Below are 26,212 nucleotides of genomic sequence, written 5' to 3'. Positions count from 1 at the left end.
ACTTGTGAGATCTTTAGGGACAAAAGTCAGACGGCCCGGCTGTGTACACACCCCCATTTGATGCCAGATGCCAGTACCCCTGACATACAGGCCCTTTGCCATCTCACCCTGCTTGCTTCTCCAGCCTCACCCCCACTGCACAATATGCCCCTCTCAGACCAGATCACCAGCCCTCCCATACGTACCAGCACAGGTCCACACCTCTATGCCCCAGGAATACATTCACTGGGGCTAAAATGCCACAGTGTGATGTTTTCTAAGCTGCCCGGTTATAAGACTCAGCTGAAAAGCTTGTAAAAATAACTATCAATTCCTCAACTCGCCTGCTGAATCCAGATCTCCAGGTGAGGGACCTGGGGAGTCTGTATTTTTAACCAGTGCCTGAGGTGATTCTCCAGCTTTTGCAAGCTGGAGAAACACTCTCCTGAGGAGCCTCATCCACAAACGGGCTTCTTCTCTTCCATCCTCCTAGACTTCCCGCACGGTTACCCCCTCCAGAAGACCACCTGAAGCGCCTCCTCCCTGAGAGGATGCTGGTAACTGAACATGTACTGAGCTCTCCCTGTGGTCCAGCAGCTTTCTAAGTACTGTGGGTGTCTGGGGACTGCTTTCATCCCTGGGAGGGGGCCCTGCTGTGCTCTCCATCACAGAAGCTGTTGTGGCTGTTCCTTAGCCAGCGGGGAAGCTCTCAGAAAGCACAGAGAGGATGAACAGGTTACCTGGAGTCACACAGGTAGAACGCACTAAGTCGCTTCAGTTGTGCCTGACTCTGGGTGACTTTATGGACTGTAGGCTAGCCCACCAGGCTCCTCCATCCATAGGATTCTCCAGGCAAAAATACCAGAGTGGGTTGTCGTTTCCTCCTCCAGGGGATCTTCCCGACCCGGGGACTGAACCTGCATCTCTTACGTCTCCTGCCCTAGGAGGCAGGTTCTTTACGACTAGCGCCACCTGGGAAGCCCAGGTAGAAAGTGTCAGAGCTGAATTCTGAACCCAGGAGTGTGTCTTTGGAGCCCAGGCTCTGTCACCTGATGTGAGCTGGTCACACTTGCCTATAACATGGTCACCATGTGGGCTGAGGGCTCTTCTCCAAGATCCTGAGCACCAGAAGGCAGGCGCTATACCACTCCTGGGCCCAGCAAGTTTCTATGAATGTGCTAGAGAGAGAGCATGCTCAATCGTGTCTAACTCTTTGCGAGCCCATGGACTATAGCCCACCAGGCCCCTCTGTCTGTGGGATTCTCCAGACAAGAATACTGGAGTGGGTTGCCATTTCCTCCTCCAGGAGATCTTCCCAAACCAGGGATCAAACTCGCGTCTCCTGCGTCTCCTGCATTGGCAGGAGGACTCTTCCACTGCTGAGCCACCTGGGAAGCCCACGAGTATGCTAAGGACCCGATAAATATACGTAGCAGGAGATCTTCTTCATAGCAGGAACAGGAACGCCAGAAGGGACCAGGAAGTGCAGGAAGATGCCCTGGGTCTTTGTCTGGGGATGAGGAGGAAGCCAAGAGCGTGAAGGATGGATAAAGTGAAGGATACGCAGTGGTGCCTCAGCTTTCCGCGAAGGATCATTCATTGCCGCCTTTCTCTCCGGCAGGTGCAACCTGGCCCCCGTGCAGGAGTATGCCCGGGATGTGGGGCTCAAGACCGACCTGGTGACCATGAACCCCTCCGTCGTCCAGCGGGCCTTCGAGGACTTGGTCAACGCCACATGGCGGGAGAAGCTGCTGCAGCGGCTGCACAGCCTCAACGGCAGTATCCTGTGGATCCCCGCCTTCATGGCCAGGGGTGGCAAGCAGCGGGTCGAGTGGGTCAACGAGCTCATCTTGAAGCACCACGTCAACGTGCGGACTGCATACCCTTCTCTGCGCCTGCTGCACGCGGTCCGCGGGTGAGCGGCCCCGGGGTGCGGGAGGGGTGGGGGGGCGTATTCCTTTCCCAGCTGCGTCTGCAGCCCCCACTCACTAGTTGTCTAATTTCGGCAAGTTGCCTGGCCTCTCTGAGCCTCGTGCCCTGGAGAAGTGGGTCGGCAGATGGGCAGCATGTGGAATGCTGGTGTTGACCGAGGGGTATTGCTTGCCCAGAGCGCTGTGTGGAGAATGACCCTCCAACTGCTGTTGAGCGGGAAAGGAACCATAAGGGGGCAGGAACAGAAGCAGGACTATTTGTCAGGAATCTCTTGCAGGAGTCCAGGCTGGGACTTACCGTGGTTTAGACTGGGATGGTGGGCGTGAATGTGCCACAGTGTGGCCTGATTTGCTAGAACATTTGCAGTAGTATCTAAGTGTTAGTCGCTCAGTCATGTCCAACTCTTTTGAGAAAGCCACAGACTGTAGCCCGCCAGGCTCCTCTGTCCGTGGGATTTCCCAGGCAAGAATACTGGAGTGGGTTGCCATGCCCTTCTCCAGGGCATCTTCCCAACCCAGGGATAGAGCCTGGGTCTCCTGCATTGCAGGCAGATTCTTTGCTGTCTGAGCCACCCGGGAAGCCATTTGGGAGTAGACGCAGTAGGACTTGCCAATGGATTCTGTTTAAGGACCTCAAGGGGTAAGAGAAAGAGAAAAACCCAAGGCGACTTGTCAAGATTAGAGGTAGAGCAGATGCTTGGTCGATGGTGTCATTTTCTGTGATGGGAGAATTTGGGGGAAGTTTGTGTGTGTTTTGGCATGTTGAGAAACAGAGCTCTTTCTCAGACATGTTAAGTATGAGATGTCTGTTACAAATGTACCCCGCCACAGTCCTGCCCCCAATCTGGGTCCTGCATATAATGATTCGTCCAGTCCCCTGGCAGCTCGCAGTCTTCCTCTGGTGTGGTAAGACAGTTTCCAAGGGGTATAGGGATGATCTTCACTTGGGCCTTAGCCTCACTTGGTGTGACCTGGGAAGCCCTCTGAACCGCCCAGAAAGGACTCATGGTATTCTCATAAAGGTGACCCCTCGAGGCACCTGAGCCTGTGACCCACACTGGTCTCATTAGAGTAGGTATCAGTACAGAAATGCATTGCCCCAAGAAAGACCCAGAGAAACACGCAGTGAGAGACACTCGTGGCTGATGGAGCAGAGTGATACTTGCATGGACCAGGGCTCACTAGCCACGTCCCTCATCCTGGAGGCTGACCTGTCAAGCCTCCCTTTAGCGCCCACTTCACCCCCCTACAGGGAGCTGCCCTGGTGGCTCAGACAGGAAAGAGTCATCCTGCAATGCAGGAGGCCTAGGCTCAATCTCTGGGTCGGGAAGATCCCCTGGAGAAGGGAGTGGCAACCCACTCCAGTATTCTTCCCAGGAGAATTCCATGGACAGAGGAGCCTAGCGGGCTACAGTCCATGAGGTCACAAAGGGCCAGACACGACCGAGCAACTTTCAGCTCAGCTCATCCCCTCCCAGAGCGGGGCTGTTGCAGCATCCCGAACTCATCAGTTCAGTCTCCATGCCTTTAACATCATTTCTTCCTGGAAGGAGGTCTTTATGTGATTTGGAGGTCAGAGGATATAAGGGAAGGAGATGAACTGCCTTTTGGTAAAGAGAGAAAAAGTCCCTTGGCTGGGGAATGGGCAACCACCTGGAAGAAATGATGCAGCCAGAGCTATTTCCAGCTATAATTGACTCACTTTCACCTGTCAAAATAGCATTAAGAGCCAGTAATAAACCCTTTAAACAAACAGGCTGTTAATCCTGAGATTGCCACGTCTTCCTTTGCAGGAACTCCCAGGAGGAAATACTGCAGGAGACAAATGGGGAGGGCTTCTCCTTTTAGCAAGCGGAGGAGGTGGGGGATGAGGGCTCCAGGGGCTTGGGACTGATTTCTGCCAAGGACCCCCTCCCTCTGTGGGGACTCTGGGCCTTGTAGGGTTTGTGTCCAGGAGGGATCGTTGAGAAGATGAACAGTGTCTGTATTGAGAGGAAGGGCTTGCCTCTGTCTTGATGGGAGCTCATCTGGTGTTTACTGCAAGAAGCATGGGCTGATAAGGGGCACAGAACAAACGCGTCTGAGAAAAGACCAAGCGGTCATAGAGAAGAAGGCTGAGGAGAAAGCTGGCTAAGAGGCGATCTGGCCTAGCATCAGAACCGTGGGTTTGGGAGGTAGGGACACATGGGTTCACATCCCAGCTCGGTTACTCCCTTAGTTGTGTAACAAGCTCAGCCAGGTGGCTTGTCTCGCAAGCCCCGCTTTCTCTCTGTATCCACTGGCGAGCAGTGGCTGTGACAGAAGGTCCCGTCATCGGTACAGGGTGTCCTGTGCCGACACAGGGGAGACAGGCAGCCAGGCACGGCTGCTGTGACCCCAGCAGCTGCCTCCAACCGCCGGCCGAGGGAGTGGACTTGTTCTGTAGGCTCACGAGGTAGAATCAGGATCAGAGGGTGAAACCACAGAAAGGAAAGTACATTTAGGCTCTGTTTGATCAAGGTTTCTAAAGAACAATGGACCAAGTCAAATTCACCTGTCAGGAGCTCTTCACCTCAAAGTTCCAAGATGGACTATAGTTTGCAGAATAATCTCATTTCCTTATTAAAAGTCTATGAGGTTTTTAATCCAGTCTCACCCCTGTTTATGAGGTGGGACCGGATAAACACTATTTATTATGATAAAATATACACCACATGAAACTTAACCACTTTAACCATTTTTACAGTTACTGTAAAGTTCAGTACAGTTCAGTAGTGTCCAGCATATTAGATTGTTGTGAAACAGATCTCCAGAACTTTTTAATCTTTCAAATCCAAAATTCTGTACGCATTAAACATAAGTCCCCTTTTCCTCATAAATCCAAGCTCTGGTGACCACCATTCTACTTCAATGTCTATAAATTTGGCTAATTTAGATGCCTCATATGTGTAAGTTGCTCCGTTGTGTCTGACTCTTTGTGACCCTGTGAACTGTATCCACCAGGTTCCTCTGTCCATGGAATTCTCCAGGCTAGAATATTGGAGTGGGTAGCCACTTCCTTCTCTAGGGGATCTTCCCGACCCAGGGATCGAACCCGGGTCTCCTACATCGCAGGCAGATTCTTTACCATCTGAGCCACCAGGGAAGCCCATTAGTTCCCCTAAAAGATACTTCACATAAGTAAAGTAATAGAGTGTCTTCTTTGTGACTGGCTTGTTTTGTTTAATGTGATGTCCTCAGGGTCCATCCATGTTGCAGCATGTGTCAGAATTTCCTCAGTTTTGCAGGCTGAATAGCATTCTATTGTATACAGATGTCATGTTTGGTTTGCCCTTTCATCCATCAATGGACATTTAGATTGTTTTTACCTCTTGACTCTTGGGAATAGTGTTGCTATGAAGATGAGTGTGCAAATATCTCTTTGAGAACCTGCTTTCTGTTCTTTTGGATATACACTCAGAAATGGAATTCTTGGATTATGCAGTGGTTCTATTTTTTATTTTTTTAGGACCCTCTATAGTTTTCCACAGTGGCAGCACCATTTTACAGCCCACCAACAGTATACAAGAGTTCCAGTTTCTCCACATTCATACCAACATTTGCTGTTTGATTTCTCCACATCCTTACCAACATTTGTTATTTTGTTTTTTGAGAGTATCCCATTTTAACCATTTTAAAGTGTACAGTTCATTTAGAAGAAATTCACTATCACAGAAAAACATAGACGAATCTCTATAATCTTGGGTTTGGCAATGGTTTCCTAACTATGACTTGAAAAGAACAGGCAACAACAACAATAATACAATAAATAAAAATGGACTTTGTCAAAATTAAAACTCTGTGTGTGCCAGAAAAACAATACATCAAGAGAGTTAAAAGACAAACCATAGAATAAATATTTGCAAATCATGCATCTACCAAGGGATTAACATCCAGAATATATAGAGACCTCCAATAACTCAACAACAAAAAAACCAAACAACTCACTTCAACAATGGCCAAAGATTTGAATAGACATTTCTCCAAAGAAGATATACAAGGGACCAATAAGCACATGAAAAGGTGCTCAACATCACTAATCACTAGGGAAATATAAGTGAAAACCACAATGCCTTGCCACTTCACACCCACTAGGATAGCTGTTATCAAAGCAGTGGGAAATAACAAGTGCGAGGAAATTGGCATCCTCGTGCTTGCTGATGGGACTGTCAAGTGGGAATTGACTCTGAGACACCCTGTGCCTCTGTTTTACAAATGAGGAACCCGATGCCCAGACAAGCTTTGTGACTTGTATGAGGTCACCCAGCCAGTGAGAATCACAGCCCTGTGCTGAGCCACGGCTCACTTTAATGCAGTGTCCCAGGTGCAGCAGAGATTCACATCCACCCACTTCTGTATTGGGGTGCACTCTGAGTTCAGGGGGCTGGGAGCTGCTGCACTGCACAAGTGGTCTTCGCAAACCGCAGTGAGGAGCAGCGTATCAAGACTCCACATGCACAGCACCATTGTCCCAGACACAGGGCAGCTTCCCCACCAGGCAGAACAAACAGGAAGGTCAGCACACCTCGAAACAAACGCATGAGATAGAGTCTGTTTCCAGACCCGTTTTACTCATAAGGAAACAGGTTCAGGAATGCTATGAGAGAGAATCACCCGAGCTCACTCAGATGGGCAGGAAGGGGATCGATCAGAATCCACAATAGAGGTTAATGTTCTCTGCTCCTCCCACCGCCACCCTGTTCCCATGTCCTTGACATACAGACTGATCTCTGTCTGTTGACCACTGATGCCCCATGGTCACTGATTGACTACCAGCCTCCTGTCCTGCCAACTGTCCCATTTTTTTACCTGTGACTTGCATGAAGTCAGGGGCTTCCCAGGTGGTTCAGTGGTAAAGAATCCGCCTGCCAATGTGGGAGACGTAGGAGATGCAGGTTCAATCCCTGGGTCGGGAAGATCCCCTAGAGGAGGGCATGGAAACCCACCCACTCTGGTATTCTTGCCTGGAGAATTCCATGGACAGAGAGGAGCCTGGTGGGCTACAATCCACGGGGTTGCAAAGAGTCAAACAAGACCCAGCAACTAAACAACAGCACAGACGCACTTGAAGGCGTCAGTTGTCTGATTAGCAAATTCACAGGTGGTGTGACTTTGGGGGAATTCCCAATACATGGGTCCTCAGCATTGAATCCAAATTTCTCTTGTCAGGCTGAAGTGAAAGTGTCAGTCACTCAGTCATGTCCGACTCTTTGCAACCCCGTGGACTATAGCCCACCAGGTTCCTCTGTCAGTGAAAATCATCTCCAGGCAAGAACACTGGAGTAGGTAGCCATTCCCTTCTCCAGGGGATCTTCCCAATCCAGGGATCGAACTTGGGTCTCCCACATCTCAGGAGAATTCTTTCCCATCTGAGCCATGACGGAAACCCTTGTCAGGCTGAAACAATGAGCCAGTCTAAGAGGAAGACATTTCATATGAATGAATGAATTCAAGACTCTCTACTTGGGTTCCAAACGACTGTATGGGTACAGGGGGATTGGCAGTACAAACCATCGGCAGAGGTGTGGTCGCCCAAAGGGATAACATGATCTTAACAGTACATGTCCTTAGCAATGGATGGATGGAGAACATCTTTGACAGTCAGAGAGTTCAGTTACGGCTTGGCCAAATCCCACTCAGAGAACCTCATTCAGTTCTGGGTACCAGGCTGGAGAGGGGCCACAGTGGCAAAGAAATTCAAAAGGTGAAAGGATTTGGAAAGAGAAGTCTCCAAGGAACATGACAGCAGTTTTTCTTCATTCAGCAAATACTTACAGACACCTTGAGGGTTCCAGGCCTGTGCTGGGGAAACACAAAAATCATTAAATGAAGGCTCCTGCCTTGAAAGAGTCACTGATTTGGGCTGTGAGGCTGCAGGTGTACAGTGAGTTCTGGGAAAGAATCTATAGCAGCAGTCCCCAGCCCTTTTTGGTGTGCGTGCATGCTAAGTCACTTCAGTCGGGTCCGACTCTGTGTGACCTTATGGACTGTAGCCCGCCAGGTTCCTCTGTCCATGGGATTCTCCAGGCAAGAATACTGGAGTAGGTTGTTATGCCCTCCTCCAGGGGATCTTCCCGACCCAGGAATCAAACCCACGTATCTTATGTCTACCTGCATTGGCAGGCTGGTTATTCACCAAGCACTACCTGGGAAGCCCAACCTTTTCGGCACCAGGGACCAATTTCATGGAAGACAATATTTTTCACTGGCTAAGGGATGGTTTTATTCTAGCACATTACATTAATTGTGCACTTTAAGGCTGCCACTGATCTTACAGGAGGTACCAGTCCATGACCTAGAGGCTGGGGACCCCTGATCTAGAGTGAGTCCGGTTTCCTATGGACACTGGGAAGAACATTCCATCAAATACGATCATCTGAAATGATGGTTGCCTCTTAAGAACGGATGAATTCTGCATTCTTGGAGATGTCCAGTCTGCAAGGCCTGCCCCTTCCTGGGCTGTGGAAAGGGAAATCCATATTATACAGCGAGTGTGTTAATTTGCAAGGGCTCCTGTAACAGAGCACCACAGGGCAGGTGACCTAAAGAACAGAAATGTGTTGCCCTACAGTTTGGAAGCTAGAAATTCTTCTGGGGGCTTTGAGGGAAGACTCTGTCCCACGTGTCTCTCTGTGGCTTATAGATGGCTGTCTTCATCATCCTTCCTGTGTGTCTGTCTCCAGCTTTAAGGACATCAGTTGGATTAGATTAGAACTCAGTCTCATAACCTCACTCTAAGTTGGTTATCTCTGTAAAGACTTTTATCTCCAAAGGTCACATTCTGAAGTACTGGGAGATATCACTTCAGCATACGAGTTGTTTTTTTTTTTTTAATAGTTTTTTTTTTTAGATTTTTTTTTAATGTGGACCATTTTTAAAGTATTGAATTTGTTACAATACCGTTTCTGTTTTATGCTTTGCTTTCTTTGGCCACAAGGCATGTGGTAGTGGTTTGCCCCAGTCTCCTCCAGCGAACACGGATATGGAACGTGAAAGTGTGTTCCATGGTGGAAGTTTAGTCGCTAAGTTGTATCCAGCTCTTTACCACCCCTGTTTGGACTGTACCCTCCAGGCTTCTCTGTCCATAGGATTTCGCCAGGCAAGAATACTGGAGTGAGTTGCCATTTCCTTCTGTGGATCTTCCCAACCCAGCGATCAAACCTGGGTCTCCTGCATTACAGGCAGTTTCTTTACCAGCTGAGCCACCAGGGAAGCTCATGGTGGTGTCACCTAAAGAAAGGGAGGAAGGACTGGAGTGTTAAAGCACGATGGCATTTGGTCATTTTTAATGGATTGTCCCCATTTTTTTTTTTAATAGCAGGTACATAGTCCAAAGAAAAAGTCAAATAGTACAGAAGGATTTCAAGTGAAGAATGAGCCCTTCTCCACAGAGACAGCCTGTTAAACTGGTTTTTCTATGTGTAACCTTCCAGAGATATCCACTTTCACACCTTAGGGAGCATGTTTTAAGCACTGCATTTGCTAAATTCTGAAAATTATTCCATACCGACATGCACCACTTCATCCTGCTTCACAGCTGCCTAACAGTCCACCATATCTGGACCATAATATCTGTAAGCAGAATGCATCAGTGGGCATCACAGGCTTTTCCAGTCTTCTGCTGGTATCATCATTATTACAGAGATCATCCAAGTCTGAGATCTACACATATGTGTGTGTATGTAGGCTTGCTTTTCAGATGCGCTGTTGCTACAAAGAGATGGTTCTGCTACACACATTGTGAGTTTTCCTAGAGACTGCCAAATTGCCCAACCTGGAGGTAAGTACCAATTTACACTCCCACATATGATTGTTGAAAATACCTGTTTTCCCTTAACCTCGCCAACATGACATATTATTAATACCTGCTATCTCTGCCAATCTGGTGAAAAAATGACATCTGACTGTTGTGTGAAATTGGATTCCTTCCATTGTGAGTGAGGTTAAATATATAAATATATATTTTCTGTTTGGAGTGGCATCAGTTTAGATTCTTGGGAAGGCAATGGCACCCCACTCCAGTACTCTTGCCTGGAAAATCCCATGGACGGAGGAGCCTGGTAGGCTGCAGTCCATGGGGTCCCGAAGAGTCGGACATGACTGAGCGACTTCCCTTTCACTTTTCACTTTCATGCACTAGAGAAGGAAATGGCAACCCACGCCAGTGTTCTTGCCTGGAGAATCCCAGGGACGGGGGAGCCTGGTGGGCTGCCGTCTCTGGGGTCGCACAGAGTCGGACAACTGAAGCGACTCAGCAGCAGCAGCTTAGATGCTGGAATCTAGCCTGCAGGTGCCTTTTGTTTTGCTTGCTTTTGCTGTGCTGGGTCTGTGTCGCCACGTGGGCTTGTCTGTAGTTGCAGCGGGTGGGGCTGCTCCCTAGTTGTGGCGCGCGGGCTTCTCGTTGCAGTGTGGCCGAGCACGGGCTCCAGGGCGTGCGGGCTTCAGCAGTTGCAGCATCTGGGCTCAGTAGTCGCGGCTCATGGGCTCTAGAGCACAGGCTCAGCAGTCGTGGCACACGGGTATAGCTGTGAGATCCAAGGCCTGTGAGGTCTTCCCGGAACAGTAATCAAGCCCGTATCTCCTGCATTGGCAGGCTGATTCTTTACCACTGAGCCACCAGCAAAGCCTTAGCCAGAAGGTTTAAACCCCCAGGAAATGGTTTTGCCAGGTCCTTGCATGGCCCCTAGGACAGATGCAATATCTGTGCGAGAGTGGCTGTCTTTTGACTCCCTGAGCAGGGAGCTCCTCGACCCGGATGTAGCAGGAAGAACCCCTTAAGTAACCAGCATCTTGTTCTCCCTCCTTTCTTTGGGCAACATACTGTCTAGGATGCTATAAGCCTACCTTTCACATGTGAGGATCCAGTGTCTGCCTAGAAGGGTTTAGGGTAAGGCTGGACTCCTTCACCTCTCCTGCCAGTTCCCCCAAAGGCAGACACTAGCCTCTACTTGCTCATCTTCACTCATTGCTTCATTAAATAAAGATTGTGAAGCACCCACTTTGTAGATGAGCTATACTAAGATCTGGGGTAATATGGAAGCAGAAAGTCAACCTATTGTCATAGAAATTTAAATTGTAGGGGAGGAGAAAGACAAGTAAACAAGTCATTATAGCATGGTCAGTACTAGAATAGGAAAAGAACAGTGCACAGGACACAGAAGCACCCAGGCAGGTCCTGGAAGGCTTCCTGCAGGAAGTGGCATTGAAGCTGAGACTGTAAGAAGGAGTTGCCAGCCAGGAGAAGTAGGAGGTAGTGGTGTCCTGGAAGAAGCCGGAAGTCCCTGGTAATAGTGTGGCTGTGCACACCAGATGGTGGGAGGGATTTCAAGCCCAGATCTCAAGGACTTCACCAGTCGAGCTGAGGGTGCTAGCTGTCCTCCTGTGGGTCTCAGGAGTCACGGGGGCTCTATTGGTGGTATGGTCAGACTTGAGGCTAGCCTGGCTCACTGAGAGCACCAACTTGGGTAAGCATGGAGGCCTGGGGACCAGGCATCGGCCTCAAGAATCCCCAGGGCTTGCCCAGCTCTGCAGGTTTACCCCAGCCTCTGAAACAGACCTCCGATCTCCACTTCCACAAAGCTGGAAAGCCACATCCTGAGATCCCCCCAAGACGCCAGAGCTCTCATGTGCTCCCAAGGACAGTGATAGTCTGTGGGGTCCTTGGACCACCACTGGCTGCCGATGTAGATGACGAGAGACCAGGCTGTCTGAGAGCCCTGCTCCTGGCTTTGCTGCTGATCTGTGCAAAGCATCACCAAGAGTCCCTCAGCAACCACCTGTGACACATTGCTGTTCCTTGGGGATGATATGAGCCATATCCCACGAAGTGCTTTCAGCTTAGATAAAGCCCTCTTGGCCACTTTTTCCGAAAGTGGCAACCACCATGCTTGCCATGTGCTGAGCACGGGAATCCAGGGAGAAAGACAAAAAAGGCACTTTGGTGATGATTTTTGGCCCTCCTCATTTATTGCCGTCCACGCTCGTAAAACATGGCGCTTAATCGTCTTGGCAATTGGGGTAACCGCTTTGAAAAATAATTACTGCCTTCTTGGAGATTACTTTGCCTTCTAATTAAAACCTCCAGACTGGTATATTAAAGGTGCATTGTCAATGCAGCATCCCGGATACACCCAGCTAACCTCATTTGGGAAGGCAAAATTAATTAGTTTGTGTTTTAACACCCAGCTGTTATCCTAAGGAAAAGAAATCGTCTACAAGTCGGCCACGCACACTGTCTCTAAATTGGCCAGGGCGGCTGAGGAGAAATAAAGGAAATGGAGAGTGATTTGTTCCTGCATAACTCCGCCAGCTTCTAGAACACGCTGCTCGTTAGACGGCGGCCCCACGTCCCTGTCAGACCTCGCTCGGGAGTTCTTGTTTACCCAGAGAGGCAGAATCGGAAATGAGAGGGTCCCTCCTGCCGCTGAGCTCAGTTCACTCTGGAGCCTCTTTTGCTGCTGATACCTTTCACTGAGCGATCCTGGGCAGCAGATCTGAGAGGCTGGGCATTTCTTTTCCTGTCCCAGCCGGTCAGACTCACAAAGCTGCGTGCACTGCTAGCCGCCCCCCTCCTTTACTACTACCTCCCCGTTTGCAATTCCATTTAAGTCCAGCACTTGCCGAGCACCGTGGAAGCCAGGATAATCAATTCTAGTTTATGCTACAATGACAATCCCCGGAGCCCTTGTCATTTCGCACAACAGAAGTTTCTCATCCTTGCAAAATGTGATGTAGGTTGGCGGGGGCTCTCTTCCAACCAGCGATTCAAGGACTTAGGATATTTCTATCTTAGGCTGACATCTTTCCAGGAGTCACTGAGGTTATCCAATGCAGGGAAAAAAGCACTGGAAGAACCATTAGTCCCGCAGGGGGCATTTCCGGCTGCAGCCCATTGGCCAGAACTGGTCACGTGACCCCAGCTCTTTGACAGGGGATGTTGAGAGGTGTAGGTGAGCCCTCAGAGAACTGGTCGAGTGATGCTGTCTCTGCCACAGGGCCTTGGCTGCAGCACACACTGAGCTAGGGGCCTCTGATCGCCCCACAAAGGAGCGTAAGGCGTGGGGGAGATCACAGCGTAGTGGGAGTCCAACCCAGACAGTCATGAAGGATCAGCCCGGGTTGAGAAGCACAATAGGAAACGTGGAAACAAAACTCATGGTAATAACGGGGAGAATGACTAACTCAGTTTGAGCAGAGAAGAGAGGGGAACAAAGGGAGTGTTTCCAGGAAGACGTGATTCATGAGCTTAGTTTGGGGGCAGGGGGGTGGGTGGGGGGAAGAGTTCACCCAGAGGACATGTCGGGGACAGGCGTATCTATGAGGAGGGCACAGCACAGGTCTGGGTAACCTCAGACCCACCTAGGAGCTACTTGGATATTTCCCCACTGATTTCATTCTTCCCAGCCCCTCTCTGGTCAAAGCATCGATGGCCAGAAAAAAAAAAAAGTAATTTCTAAAGGCCTTACCCCGCTAAAGCCTTGCAATCAGAAAATAAACCGCAAATCCCAAATATGGCATGTGGCTGTTGTTAGGCTTGAATATCTCAGAAAGTGAGTAATCTGTGAGATGCTCCCATGCAGGGACACAGCCTGTGGTTCGTGTGTCTCTGGATACCATCAACAGTGGCTGCAGCTAGCTCATCTCAGCCCTGACACCCTCCCCTACAGAATCACCATGGAGCAGAAACAGCCCAGGAAACAGGAGTGGGGAAGCTGCATTTATCCGAGCTCTGTGTGGCCAGCTGCGTGAGAAGTTTGCCTCTTCTCGGGCAGGTCACCCTGGATTCTCATTTTTTCCTCTGTAAATTGAGAGACGGAAACGAGTTCGATCCAGGAGACCCGTGGATTACTCACAGATGTGGTCTATTAACTCACTCAAGAGGGACCCACGTGATTTATTTTTTAAATGTTTTAAATTAGTTGCCAACATTTAAAAATTTGGAGAATTTGCTTGAAAATCCAGATTTCGGATAGCTTTGAAAAAATTAGAAAATTTGACAGCACCACACAGGACAACCTTAAAACCAGGCGCCCTATTAGATGCCACAGGCCATGCTGCTCCCTGTTGCCTTGGCAACACAGAGGCCAGTGTCAGTCTTCCCTCCACACGTGTCCCAGCTCGTTCAGTTATATCCCCTTGCCAGGTTGCTACGCTGGATGAGCTCCCTAGACCCAGCTGTCTTTAAAGCTCTGTGACTACGCCTCATGCTTACTTTTAACCATCTCTTTTCTCTAAACAAGTCTCCTTCTTAGGTTCTTGTAGCAGAACTGCCTGCCAGTTAGAGCAGGAATTATTAGCCTTGGCTGTACAGTTGAATTTACTAGAGGAGGTTTTAAAAATCTCAGTGTCCAGGCAGCACCTGGATGGTGGGAGCCAGGCCTCGGTCCTCTCAAAGCTGCAGGCGATTCCAGTGGGCAGCCTAGGGTGAGAAGGGTTGAGTTACAGCTGAAAGTGCAGTGGACTAGCTCAGGAGGGGATGAGCTGCCCGTTGCTAGAGGTGGTTAAGCCAACGTAGATAAGCACTTCGCAGGGACCAGCTGCTCTCTTGTGGATTCTTCTCCTCCTTGCACTTTCCCTGCCTTCACCCCACAGGGTCCCCCCAGGCTCCGCTCAGTGCCACTGAGCATGCACATCACACTTAACAGGGCTTCGGGACATCCCTGACTGTCCAATAATTAAGACTTCCAGTGCAGGGGGCACAGGGTTGATACCTGACCAAGGAAGATCTGGCAGGCCGTGCGATGTGGCCAAAAAATATTTTTAAATCAAAAAGTGAAGGGGCTCAGCATAGGGTAAGTGGAAGGTTTTACTAGAGATAAAGAGGTTGGACCACACTCTCATTCTAAATCCAAGCAGAAGAAAAACCATGACGGGAAACAAGTGATGACAATGAGAATGGCTGTTTTCCCACTTCTGGATTATATGGAACTTGGAGGCTGTCTTTGTTGTTGTTGTTTAGTCACTCAGCTGTGTCTGACTCTTTGTGACCCCATGGACTGTAGCCCGCCAGGCTCCTCTGTCCGTGGGAGTCTCCAGGCAAGAACACTGGAGTGAGTTGCCATTTCCTTCTCCAGGGGATCTTCCCAACCCAGGGATCGAACCTGCGTCTCCTGCATTGGCAAGTGGGTTCTTTACCACTGAGCCACCTGGGAAGCCCCTGGAGGCTGTCTTGGTGATCCCTTGGTCTGTGCCCCATCATTGTATAAATGTGAAAAGTGGGTTCAGCTGGGAGAAGCGACTTGCTCAAGGACACACAGGTGGCTGTTGATAGAACTGTCGCTGAAGCTCCCTTTCAGCCTCTGGCGCTTAGTCGGTGAAATGGAGGTGGATTCTTCCTTACTGTTTTCTTGTGCAGGTAAACTGAGGCCCTCTATGTATGGAGGGAGCTCAGAGCCTCACTCACAGGAACCCCTTAGCCTAAGGCTCCACTCTTTCCCATACAGAAGATATGGGTTTGATCCCTGGGTCAGGAAGATCCCCTGGAGAAGCAAATGGCAACCGACCCCAGTATTCTTGCCTGAAAAATCACATGGACAGAGGAGCCTGGTGGGCTACAGTCCATGGAATTACAAAGAGCTGGGCATGAGTTAGAGACTAGACAACAACAAGCACTCTCCCCCACCCTGCCCTTGTCTCCTCTAACACTCCTGGCAGACTCCTTTGCGGGACCCAGCCATATTGGGCAGCCCACATCAGAGGGTTGCGGGGCCTGTGGACAGGGATGAGAAGGAAATCTGATGATGCTTAGGAGGCAAGGAAGTCAACCCCTGCCAAAGCCAGGCATGGTGCCAGGCAGTGGGCATCATGCAAGAGGCGGCCCCTTATCAGAGCTGTCCAGAGCACCAAGATCGGCCACACCTGTGTACATCGTCTGTGGCTGGTTAGTGCTAGGAGAGCAGAGGCCAGGAGTGTGGCCGCCACCTGGCCCTTTACAGAAAAGGTTTGCCAGCCCCTGCTTTAGGTTTCAACAGGCCTGGGCTTCCCTGGTGGCTCAGTGGTAAAGAATCTGGCTGCCAATGAAGGAGACACAAGACACTCAGGTTCAGTCCCTGGATCGGGAAGATCCCCTGGAGCAGGAAACGGCAGCCCACTCCAGGATTCTTGCGGGGAGAATCCCACGGACAGAGGAGGCTGGTGGGCTACAGGCCATGGGCTCGCAAAGAGTCGAACTCCACTGAGCACATGCGCACTGTTATGTACTGAGCTCGAGGCAAGGTCATTTTCTACCTCGGTGACCTTGGGCAAGCCACTTCCATCTCTGAACCTCGTGTCTGCATCTGCATGTATTCACAGGCTTGTGTTCTTTACATCCAATCCCATATATGAAAGCACAGAGCCTAAGGGCAGTTCCAGTACTTGATAAATGATGGCTGTCACTATTTACAATAGCTAGGGCATGGGAGGAACCTAGATGCCCATCGGCAGATGGATGGATAAGGAAGTTATGGTACATATACACAATGGAATATTACTCAGCTAATAAAAAGGAACACATTTGAGTTAGTTCTAATGAGGTGAATGAACCTAGAGCCTATTATTCAGAGTGAAGTAAATCAGAAAGAGAAAGACAAATACTATATATTAACACATATATATGGCATTTAGAAAGATAGTACCAACAATCCTACATACAGGGCGGCAAAGAAGACACAGATGGAAAGAGCAGACTTTTGGACTCTGTGGGAGAGGGTGGAATGATTTGAGAGAATAGCATTGAAATGTGTATATTACCATATATAAAACAGAGGACCCGTGCAAGTTTGATGCATAAAGCAGGACACCCAAACCCAGACGGATGGGATGGGGAGGCAGGGGAGAGGGGTTTCAGAATGGGGGGAACACATGTATACCTGTGGCCGATTCATGTTGATATATGGCAAAACCACTGCAATATTGTGATTAGCCTCCAATTAAAATAACTTGAATGGTGGCCATCAGTCCTCTGTGAAAGGACCTTGGAATCGGCCACTAGATTGGTATCCACAGATGCTGGAGTGGCAAGAGGCAGGCTGTGGAGCAAGAGAAAAGCTTCCCCCTTCCTGGAAAGGATAATTCATAAGCTCATGTTAATTTTTTGTGTTTCTTTTTTTTTCCACTTTTTTCCTCCAGATACTGGTTGACTAACAAAGTTCACATCAAAAGACCCACCACGGGCCTCCTGATGTACACCCTGGCCACGCGTTTCTGCAGCCAGATCTACCTCTACGGCTTCTGGCCCTTTCCGCTGGATCAGAACCAGAACCCTGTCAAGTACCACTACTACGACAGCCTCAAGTACGGCTACACCTCCCAGGCCAGCCCCCACACCATGCCCCTGGAGTTCAAGGCCCTGAAGAGCCTCCACGAGCAGGGGGCTTTGAAACTGACTGTCGGCCAGTGCGACGGGGCCACGTAAGGTGGGCGCCCGGTGGGACTCAGTGGCTCACATTTGCTGCCAGCTACACCACAGGCAGATGGGAGTCGGGGCGGCACAGACTCTAGAACAAGCAGGCTAGTGGTTTTCTTTGTTCAAGTGTAAAACAGTGACCAGAATATATATATCTATTCCTGCATATATATATTGACCTGAGTATTTATAACTGTGTGGTGTTCATCTAGCATTAGGCAGATAAGCCACAAGAAGAAGGTGTGGAGACCCCACCTGGACCAGATTGAGACTCGGTGCATCTTTGGGGGCAGAAGGACTCGACGTGAAAAGAAGCCAGTCCCACGACTTGGGATGACACGCTGCCTCCCGGATTGGAGAGGTCTTTGGGCTCATGGGTGATCGGAGAACCACCTGTGGACAGCTGCCCCGAGCCTCTGAGAAATGTGGATTCTGGGTGAGCCAAGACCCAGAGGGGACAACTGGACCCATGTCTAACATGGTGCTATTCTTAGAGAAGAGGGAGGTTGGAATGTTCACCCCAGCAAAGGAGCACATGGTCACCGAGGAGCAGAGGCCAAGTCAGAGCTGAGCACTTGGTTCCGTGAACTTAGAGTTGAACTGCCCACGGGATGAACCATGGTTGACCCGCCTGTCCCAGACTGGCCTCCATAAATCTGGGGAGAAGGCTGGAGAAGACACGGTGAACAGGTCATAGTCCAGCTTTGCAAGAACCCCCAGGAGCCTGGCACGGAGCAGGCAGATGACACCCAATTGCTAGGGTGTCCCAAAGCGTGTTTTTGAAAAATCACAACTTCCTATCAAGAGAGTTGGTGCTCTGACCCAGAATAAGGCAAAAGAGTGTCCCAAGTGTGGTGGTGGTTCTTTAAAATGACTTGAGTCCGTCATGGAGGAAGGGAGCCTGGGCTTTCATTCTCAGGGTTAGCCTTCTTCCTTGCCCTGTTAGAATGTCCCCAGAGGGACAGTCCTATTCCCTTCGGCCACCAGGGAAGCCGCCGCTAAAGCTTGAAAGGGCACAGCAAAGATAAATGTCATCCTTTTAAAATCGCCTTTCTGGTTGCCTCAGGAGCCCCAGAATGCGAGGCCGGGAAGAATGGTAAGCGTCGCGCTCCGTTTGCCTGCAGCCACTACTGTTTGTTTGCTTTCTGCAGGGGCCTCTGCAGCTAGACTTCTGTGTCAACGTCACTTTCTTGTTGCTTTCTTATCCTGATGGTCACACTAGCCAGCACTGAGCTCCAACACTGAGGTTTTCAGCTCTCTGGGGAGAGGCTTCAACGTCCATCCCCACCTCCCTGTTTTCACAGAGGCAGTGATTTTAGAATTTGGCACAAACCCTATGAAGATGAAGAGTTCAGACTTTTTTTTTAAACCAAGTATCCAAATGCAGTATCCAAATACTGGATATAATCTCCGTGGGGAATCCTGGGCTCCATGCAGATAACGTGGGGCTAGAATCACAGGTCACGTGTAGATGAGCGTTAGCCAGCTTGATTTGTTAGCTTCATTCTCTTGTCTGATAAATAAGTGTTTTAAAATCTATTTGAAAGATAAGTTTAAAAACAACAACATTGTCTTGAAGGTGAAGGGAGTTAAGAAAAGGGATCAAGATCTGCTTCCAAGCCTAGGAGGCCAGACATAATCAATGATGATTCAGAGCGGGACATATGCTCGAAATTAATGCCTGATGGGAAGCCAGTGGGGGCGGTGGAAGGATACTCGGAACCTCTTAACCCCACAGGCGGACACTCCAGCTCCGAACCACATCCGCATCTCTGTGTTGTTGCTGTTCTTGTTGACACTTGAAGTCTGAGATTTGGGATTTGCATTGTTAAGTGAATATTTTAAAAAGCAACAGCCCTCACAGCCTCTGTGGGAACAGAGTGGTTTGGACTTCTCACAAGAAGTGGAAATTAACGTCTCGTATTTTACACTTCTCCAGGGCCTTTCACCCTGAGGATCTCAGAGGCCCTGGAAGATGTTTCCTTGTGGAAGCCTCCAGCATCTTTGGGAACAGGCAGAATTTCCAGGCTCAGAGGATTAGCCAAGGCCTTGGGTTCCAGGAGGTTCCAGTGGCGAATGCAGAGAAGAGCCTCATGTCAGGTCCAGAGTCAGCCCTGCGTCCGTGTACCCATCAATGCCGCTCCCTGCAGGGGAATCAAGGGGCCAGAGCTCTTTTTAAAACATGGCTTTCTTTCTGTCTCTTCTTGGTCTTGGTTCCTTAAACTGAAACTACTAGAGTTGAAGGGGTAGGGACCATCTGCCTCTGGGCTCTCTCTAGAGAATGCTGGGGACCCAGGACAGCCCACCTGTCACCACTCCCAACCTGCAGGCCCTGTGCTGCCAAAACACTTTGGCTATGTGATGGCAGGGGCTCCAAGGCCTCGGCTTCCCCTCCGCAGCCACCCTTCTCCATCTGAGCACCACGATCAGGAGGCAGCCGTCTTCTCCTCCTACTTAGAGCTCAGTTTGCCTGAGAGTCCACTGTAGCGTCTGGCCCAGCCTGGCTAGCCTGCAGCCCCAAGGAGTCCCGGTCTGTGCCTGGTACCCGGTACCCTGATCTGCTGCCTTGTAACCACAGTGGCCACAGGCCTCCAGGAGCAGGTGCAGTCAGCAACCTCCCCCTGACTCTCAGCATTCCCAGTCCCCTCATCCTCACCCACCCTGAAGCCCCTCAGCCCTTCTGCATTCTCCTCAAGCCCCCAAATGAGCCCCACTCTCAGCCTCCTCCTTTGCTGCAGAGATGGAGCCATCTGAAACGCAGTGTCTCCTGTGGATCTCTTGACCTCTTTCCTCCCCTTTCACTGCCCTCCTCCCATTTCTGAGGGAACATCCATCCCCTTGCTGGTCCTTAGCCACTCTGCCCCCTCTGTGCTCTCTCTCCACCAACAGACACGCACCCACCTGTCCTGACCCCTGCGGCCTCATCCCTTCATCCCCAGGCCCAGGAGGGGCTCTCTGGTGCTGGTGCCACCTTTCCTCTCCACCCCCTCTTGGCCTCCACGCTCCTGGGGCCAGAGACTTCAGGTCAAAAGCCCCTTCTCATCACCAAGCTCTCTGCATTGCTCAGCTCCACGCCGACTCCTGGACGTTCCCTGTCCCCAAGGTGCCCGGAAGGCCACATTCTCATGATTTTCCTCCCCCTTCCCATTGCCCCTTCATTGTTAATTTATGTATTTATTTATTTATGTATTTATGACTTATTTATTGACACCCTCACCTTAATCTAGAGAGTAGCCGTGGTAGGCCTGACTGTTGTATCCCTCTCTCCTCCTTGGCCCACACTCAGACCTTCCCCACCGTGGCGTCCTCTCCTCGGGCCCCTTTCATCGCAGCCCTGCATGCTCTGTTAGCACCCCTCGCCTTCCTGTGAAGTCAGCCTCCACTTCCTGCAGCTCAGCACCTCCCTCGAGCTCCAGACTCGACTGTACACTGCTCGCTGGTCATTCACCCCATCTGCTCTGGTGGCACCAGAAACTCAACATCTCTGAAGCCAAATCCATCACTTCTGCCTCCTCTTCTTCCGAAGTCTCTCCACCCAGTTCTGAAACCCTGAAGTCATCTTGGTTTCTTCTCCATGCATCCCCTTGTTGCTCTTGCTCCATCCTTGCCTTCTGGTTGCTCCGGCAATTTCAACGTCGGTCTCCTCTCGCCGGATCCTCTGGGCCTGCTTGCACGTTCTCTGTCTATCCTAAACATTCATAGAGATTTATCTTTTTAGTCTCCAGCCATTCACAAACTCTTAAAATAACATGCAAGTCTTTGTCCTGACGTTACAGGCCATCCAGTAAGGCCCGATCCTTCCTTTACACCCTGCACTGGTCCATCTAGAATAGTCGTCGTTCCTCAAAAAGGTGCCCAGTCTTCCTGTCTCTGTGCCTTTGGTCTTGCTGTTCCCATCCCCTGGAACACTCTTCTGGTTCCTTCAAGGCCCGTGCAGAAACCACATCTTTCATGAAGCTCCCCAGATCGACCGGCCACTGGGATCTCTCCGTCCACTGAACCACCGTAGCACTTTATTTGTACCTTTCTCATGGCACTTACCATATTCTGCCTTGTATTATAGTTCTCGTGCACTTGTCTTATGACGTTCTTAGATTGTAAGCTCTCCAAGGGCAGGGACCGTGTTTTATTCATCTGTGTCCATCATGGCACTGGGGGTGGTGCATAGCACACAGCAGTTGCTCAATAAATGTTTGTTGGATTAACTCCTTAATGCCTATCAAGGGCTGTATAATTAAGAAAATCATTTTGCTTCATATGATGCCACAGGAACCTCCAAAGAATCAGTGAGTTGAAAAGATACAGATATCATTATCCCCACTGTGTAGATCATAAGACTGAGGCAAAAACCACAGGAAGCCATGTAGGTCACCAAGAGAATTTGCATCCAGGTCTTCTGGTTCCCACTCCAGGGCTTTTTCTATTAATCAGTGCAGCTGAGTCGCTGTAAACTGAAAACTGATCCGAGGCACAGTCCTGGCTCTCGTGAGTCTGGGCATCAGTCAGAGTCAGGCGAACCTCAGTGTGAACCGCCGCTTGTGTGCCCAGCAGCACAGGCGAAATCTCGCTCTGTTTTGGAGAGGATAAGAGCCCTTCGAGTTTTACCAGGCCCAGGGGGTGGAGCTGTGGGACCTCATAAATCATTCCCGCTGCTGTTGTCACAGGGCAGAAACTGGCCGTCCAGATGGCAAGAGAGACTACCAGCTGCAAGGGGGCTGCTGTTTGATAAATCTCGTCATGCCTAATTCAGGCTCCTCTTCCAGAATGATAGAACAGGAAGGGGAGTGAATGATGCCAGTCAGATGGGGCTCCAGACGCGCGTGCTGCCTCCTGAATGCCCTCACCGCATCCCCAGTGACGCTGGCGGCCTGCCCCAGCCCGCCCGGCTCTCTTCAGCACTGCGGGGTGTCATCAGCCCCTCCCATTTTATCCCCATCCTTTGGTTTTCTCCTCTCTGGGGCTCTTTCCCTTGGTACCCACCAAAATCTGGATGAACCTTGGAGAGCCAAGTTACAGCTCTTTTGGGAACCTGAGGCCTGGCCCGGAGCAATGGATCGAGGTGGCAGAGGGGCCCTCAATGCCCTTGAACAAGGAGCTGTTCTGGTGGTGGGAGCAGGGCATCCACAGCAATGGGAGGTCTCCATGGTTACTGTCGAGAAGCAATGTTTTCATTGCCCTTGAGCCTCATGATGAGGGTAGGAGTCTTATTTCCATCCTTGGGTGGTGGGGCCAGTTTCTACATACAGTGCATCAAGCTCGCCAACCTCATCATCCAGATCTGTAGGCAAAGTTCAACAGAACCAGCCAACAAAGACATTGAAGGCCCTTGGTGGCCTTTCTCGGTCTTCCTTGCCACTTCCCCAGCCATCCATCTCATGTCCCCCTTGAACCTGGGGTGGGAAATGGGGTTCCCAGTGGGTTCCAAGGAATGTGTCAAGAAAACCCCAAATACTGTAGCCATGAAGATGAATCCAGCATTAAATATGAAACATGCTTCTCTAAAACTGATCCAGCACCAGCTGTCCACAGCCAGACCTTGGGGAAGTAATAGATTATGAGGAGCTGGCAGCCAGGCTCTGGGGAGACAGCCCTGTGTCCTGTGTGGACCAGGCAGGGCAGGCCCGGCCAACGACGAGTGCAGATTCCAGGTGAGTCGGGGTGAGATTGATGCTGCAAAACATTTCTTCCTTTTAGTTCAAAGCACCGTCATTTTCTAGACTGAGGTGGTCACACTGGAGTTGCTGGGCCGCCTTTGAGATGGGATGGCTGACTCAGCACCTTTTGAAAGGAAGCTGGCTGTTGCAGAGAAGACCATCTGGGGGTGATCTGCTTCACGCAAGGAAAGCCAAGATTGTGCTTTCTCATCCTGATGGCCAGGGTTGGAGTGCGTGTAACTCAGTGTAGCAACTGTGGCAGCTCCTCATGCTCAGGAGTATCTCTGGGCAAGAACTCTGGGATGGGTACCAGAGGATCCAGTTCAAGAGCCCGGGGAACATGGATGAGCCACTCGACATTGGTGCCCTCTCAGGTGTAAAATGGAGAAGACATCTAACTACATCTAACTAGCTCCTTGCAGGAGTTATTGTGAAAATGCAGATAAAGGATGGGGCAGAGAGAGAAGTCTGGTGGGCGTAGGTGGGAGCAAATGCATGCAGCTCTGAGTTTCAGAATTCTGCTCACACAGTTGCCCTGTTTAAACTTGTCAGTGGCTTTCCTTCCCCCTGGGGAGAAAATTCAAAGCATCTTTTCATTGCTCATGTAGTCTTGAATGCTCCTCTCCCCTCTGGCTCACTACATCTCAGCTACACAGGCTATTTTGCTTCTAGAACTTGCCACACCACACTCATTCCAGCCTCAGGACCTTTGCACATTCTGTGTCCTCTGCCTGCAAAGCTTGTTCTCCAGATCCTTGCAGGACGCCTACCTCATCTTTCAAGTCTCAAATTGAATGTTACCTCCCAGAGCGTCCATCCCTGGTCTCTGAATCAATCACTCTCTATTACACACACATTGTCCTGCTAGGTGGTCCTTTTAAACCATCTGAATCATCTTGCTTATTTTGTAGTTCTCAACCCTGGGCAAGAGCTTCCCAGGTGGCGCTAGTGGTAAAGAACCTGCCTGCCAATGCAGGAGACAAGAGACTGGGTTCTATCCCTGGGTCGGGAAGATTCCCCCAGAGGAGGAAATGGCAATACTCCACTCCAGTATTCTTGCCTGAAGAATCCTGTGGACAGGGGACCTTGGCAGGCTACAGTCCATAGGATCTCAAAGAGTCAGACACCACTGAAACAACTTGGCAGGACGCATGCAACCCTGGATAAAATTCATAAAAGGCCCCCTTGCCAAGGCCACGGTGGGGACAATTTTAATCAGTATCTCTAGAAATGAATGAGGGGCTCAGTATTTTTAAAAAAAAAAAAAGTCTAGTGCACACCCAGGGTTGGGAAACCCTGACGTTTTTGCTATTTGCTCCCTTGTTTATTGTCTGCCTACCCTTCTAAAATGTTCAGTGGGCACTTGTTTTGCAGAGCAGTTTCTTGTACCCTGGGAAACGGAAGTGGCCCCCCTCCAGGGTTATGATGGATGCCCCTTCCTGGGGTGCTGGCAACAGATTACAATGTGACCGCTTTCCTGGCCCTCTGAGGGGGCACCGAGTAGCTCTGAATTCTGCTGGTGACACTTAGTCCCTGTGGTCCCCCAGGTGGATGGCCAGCATAAACCCTTCAGCTGAGCTCTAGCTGCTAGGTGTCCAGTCCACTCATATCCACCTCTACGTCTTCAACTTGTCTGTTCTCTGTGACAGCCTCTGCTACTGAGGGGAAGCAGAACTTGGAAAGAAGCCCCAGGCACTGAGTCCACATACCTTTGAAGGCAGCTCCCCTTTCCTCTACACACACACACACACACACACACACACACACACACACACACACACACATACACTCTGGCCCCTTCCCTCTCATATACCCGAAGATTGGTGACCATCCAGTCCTGGGGGAGCTGTTGGGTGTCGTCCAAATGCACCGTACCCCACCCCCAACAAAGGGCCAGTCAACAGGAACAGGTAAGGAGGTGCCAGTGTGCCCAAGGACATCTGCTTTCAGTCATTCAGTCAATTTCAGGGACACACTGAGCACCAGCAAGGACTTAGCCCTGTTCTGGGCATTGTGGGAGATCCAACCCCCGCCCCTGGAGGCTCAAGTCTAACGGAACAATTATGCACAACCAATGGGCTGCCTGCCTGCTAAGTCGCTTCAGTCGTGTCTGACTGTTTGCAACCCCATGGACTGTAGCCCAGAAGGCTCCTCTGTCCATGGGATCTCCCAGGCAAGAATACCAGAATGGGTTGCCGTGCCCTGCAGGGGATCTTCCCGACCCGGGGATCCAACCCATGTCTCTTCTGCCTCCTGCGCTGGCAGTCAGGTCCTTCACCACGAGCGCCGCCTGGGAAGCCCAGGCAACAGCGGAATGAGATAAAAGGGAGCCACCTATCCAAGCTGGGGGGATTTAAAGCAGCTTTCGCAGAGGCGATGGTGGATGAGCTGGGCCTTGAATGAGTGAATTTTTGAGAGATGGACAGACTCTAAGACTACCCACTCTAGGAAGTTTTCACCCTCCTTCGTGACAGCAAAGGACAGGGGATGACTCAAGCCGCCACCTGCCATATTGTTGCCAATTTCCGCCAGTTCACAGAAGCCACCGAAGGCATCAGCTGTGCCATCACTGGTCCAGCCACCCCTCTAGATCCAGATGCTGTCCCTGGAGAGACCGCCTGGCTCCATGAGATCCGCGATTTGTGTGTGGGTAATGGTCTCTGCCGAGCCAGGCAGAGGAAGGACAGGCAGCTGCCCTCTCCGTCGGCAGCTGAGGTCCTCAGAGTCAGCCTGTTTCTTGCAATCCAAGCCCGCTCTTCATGCCCTCATCCTCTTCCCATGGTGCCTTCCTCGGAGGTATGGCTACCTAGACCTCAGAGTTCCACTTCTAGTCACGGTTTCCTTGGCTGGTTTGCAGCTGTTCTCACTGTAAAACCTGTCACCCATCCAGTCCTTGAGGAAATGCTACAGCAGTTCCCAGAGTGGCAGTTAACCACAGAAAACACTGAAGCCCCATCTTCTCCGGGTCTTTCCTGGGGAGGATGGCAGTCCTTTGCTGCTCACCAATGGGCGTCAAGTGGATAAAAAGGAAGCACTAAGGACGCAAGTAGTGGCAGCTCTTGCATGAGCTGGGGGAGGGGGTGGGCACGACTCCATTCCGCCTTGCAGAAGACCCTCTAACTGGAGTGGGCTGGGGGGTAGGAGGGGAAGGGGGTGCTGCTGAGCGTGTTCCTGGCTGCACCCTCTGCTCTACCCAGGCAACAGTCAGGCTGGGCTCCTGACCTCCTCACTGTGGCGATGCACTG

The 26,212-nt window shown here is 50.6% G+C and overlaps 1 protein-coding gene across 2 annotated transcripts in view; it reads left to right on the top strand.

The window, feature by feature from the left end:
- Nucleotides 1-21,526, top strand: part of ST8SIA2 (ST8 alpha-N-acetyl-neuraminide alpha-2,8-sialyltransferase 2) — a 76,835-nt gene extending 55,309 nt beyond the window's left edge. Inside the window, exons 5-7 of one of the 2 annotated variants that reach the window (XR_011250135.1) lie at nucleotides 1,601-1,894; nucleotides 17,037-18,409; nucleotides 19,253-21,526. Coding sequence is in view for 1 of the 2 variants with exons in the window: in XM_069558679.1 (XP_069414780.1) it covers nucleotides 1,601-1,894; nucleotides 17,037-17,322 (580 nt within the window). In the remaining variant the exon portion in view is untranslated. Of the gene's footprint in view, nucleotides 1-1,600; nucleotides 1,895-17,036 lie in introns of both variants that reach the window. The other variant, XM_069558679.1, reaches the window with a different exon arrangement.
- Nucleotides 21,527-26,212: the final 4,686 nt, after the last annotated feature.

This window comes from Ovis canadensis, chromosome 18 (assembly GCF_042477335.2).
Source record: "Ovis canadensis isolate MfBH-ARS-UI-01 breed Bighorn chromosome 18, ARS-UI_OviCan_v2, whole genome shotgun sequence".
Taxonomy (NCBI): Eukaryota; Metazoa; Chordata; class Mammalia; order Artiodactyla; family Bovidae; genus Ovis; species Ovis canadensis.
Note: the sequence above shows the minus strand (reverse complement) of the source record. Positions and strands in the feature narration are given on the sequence as shown.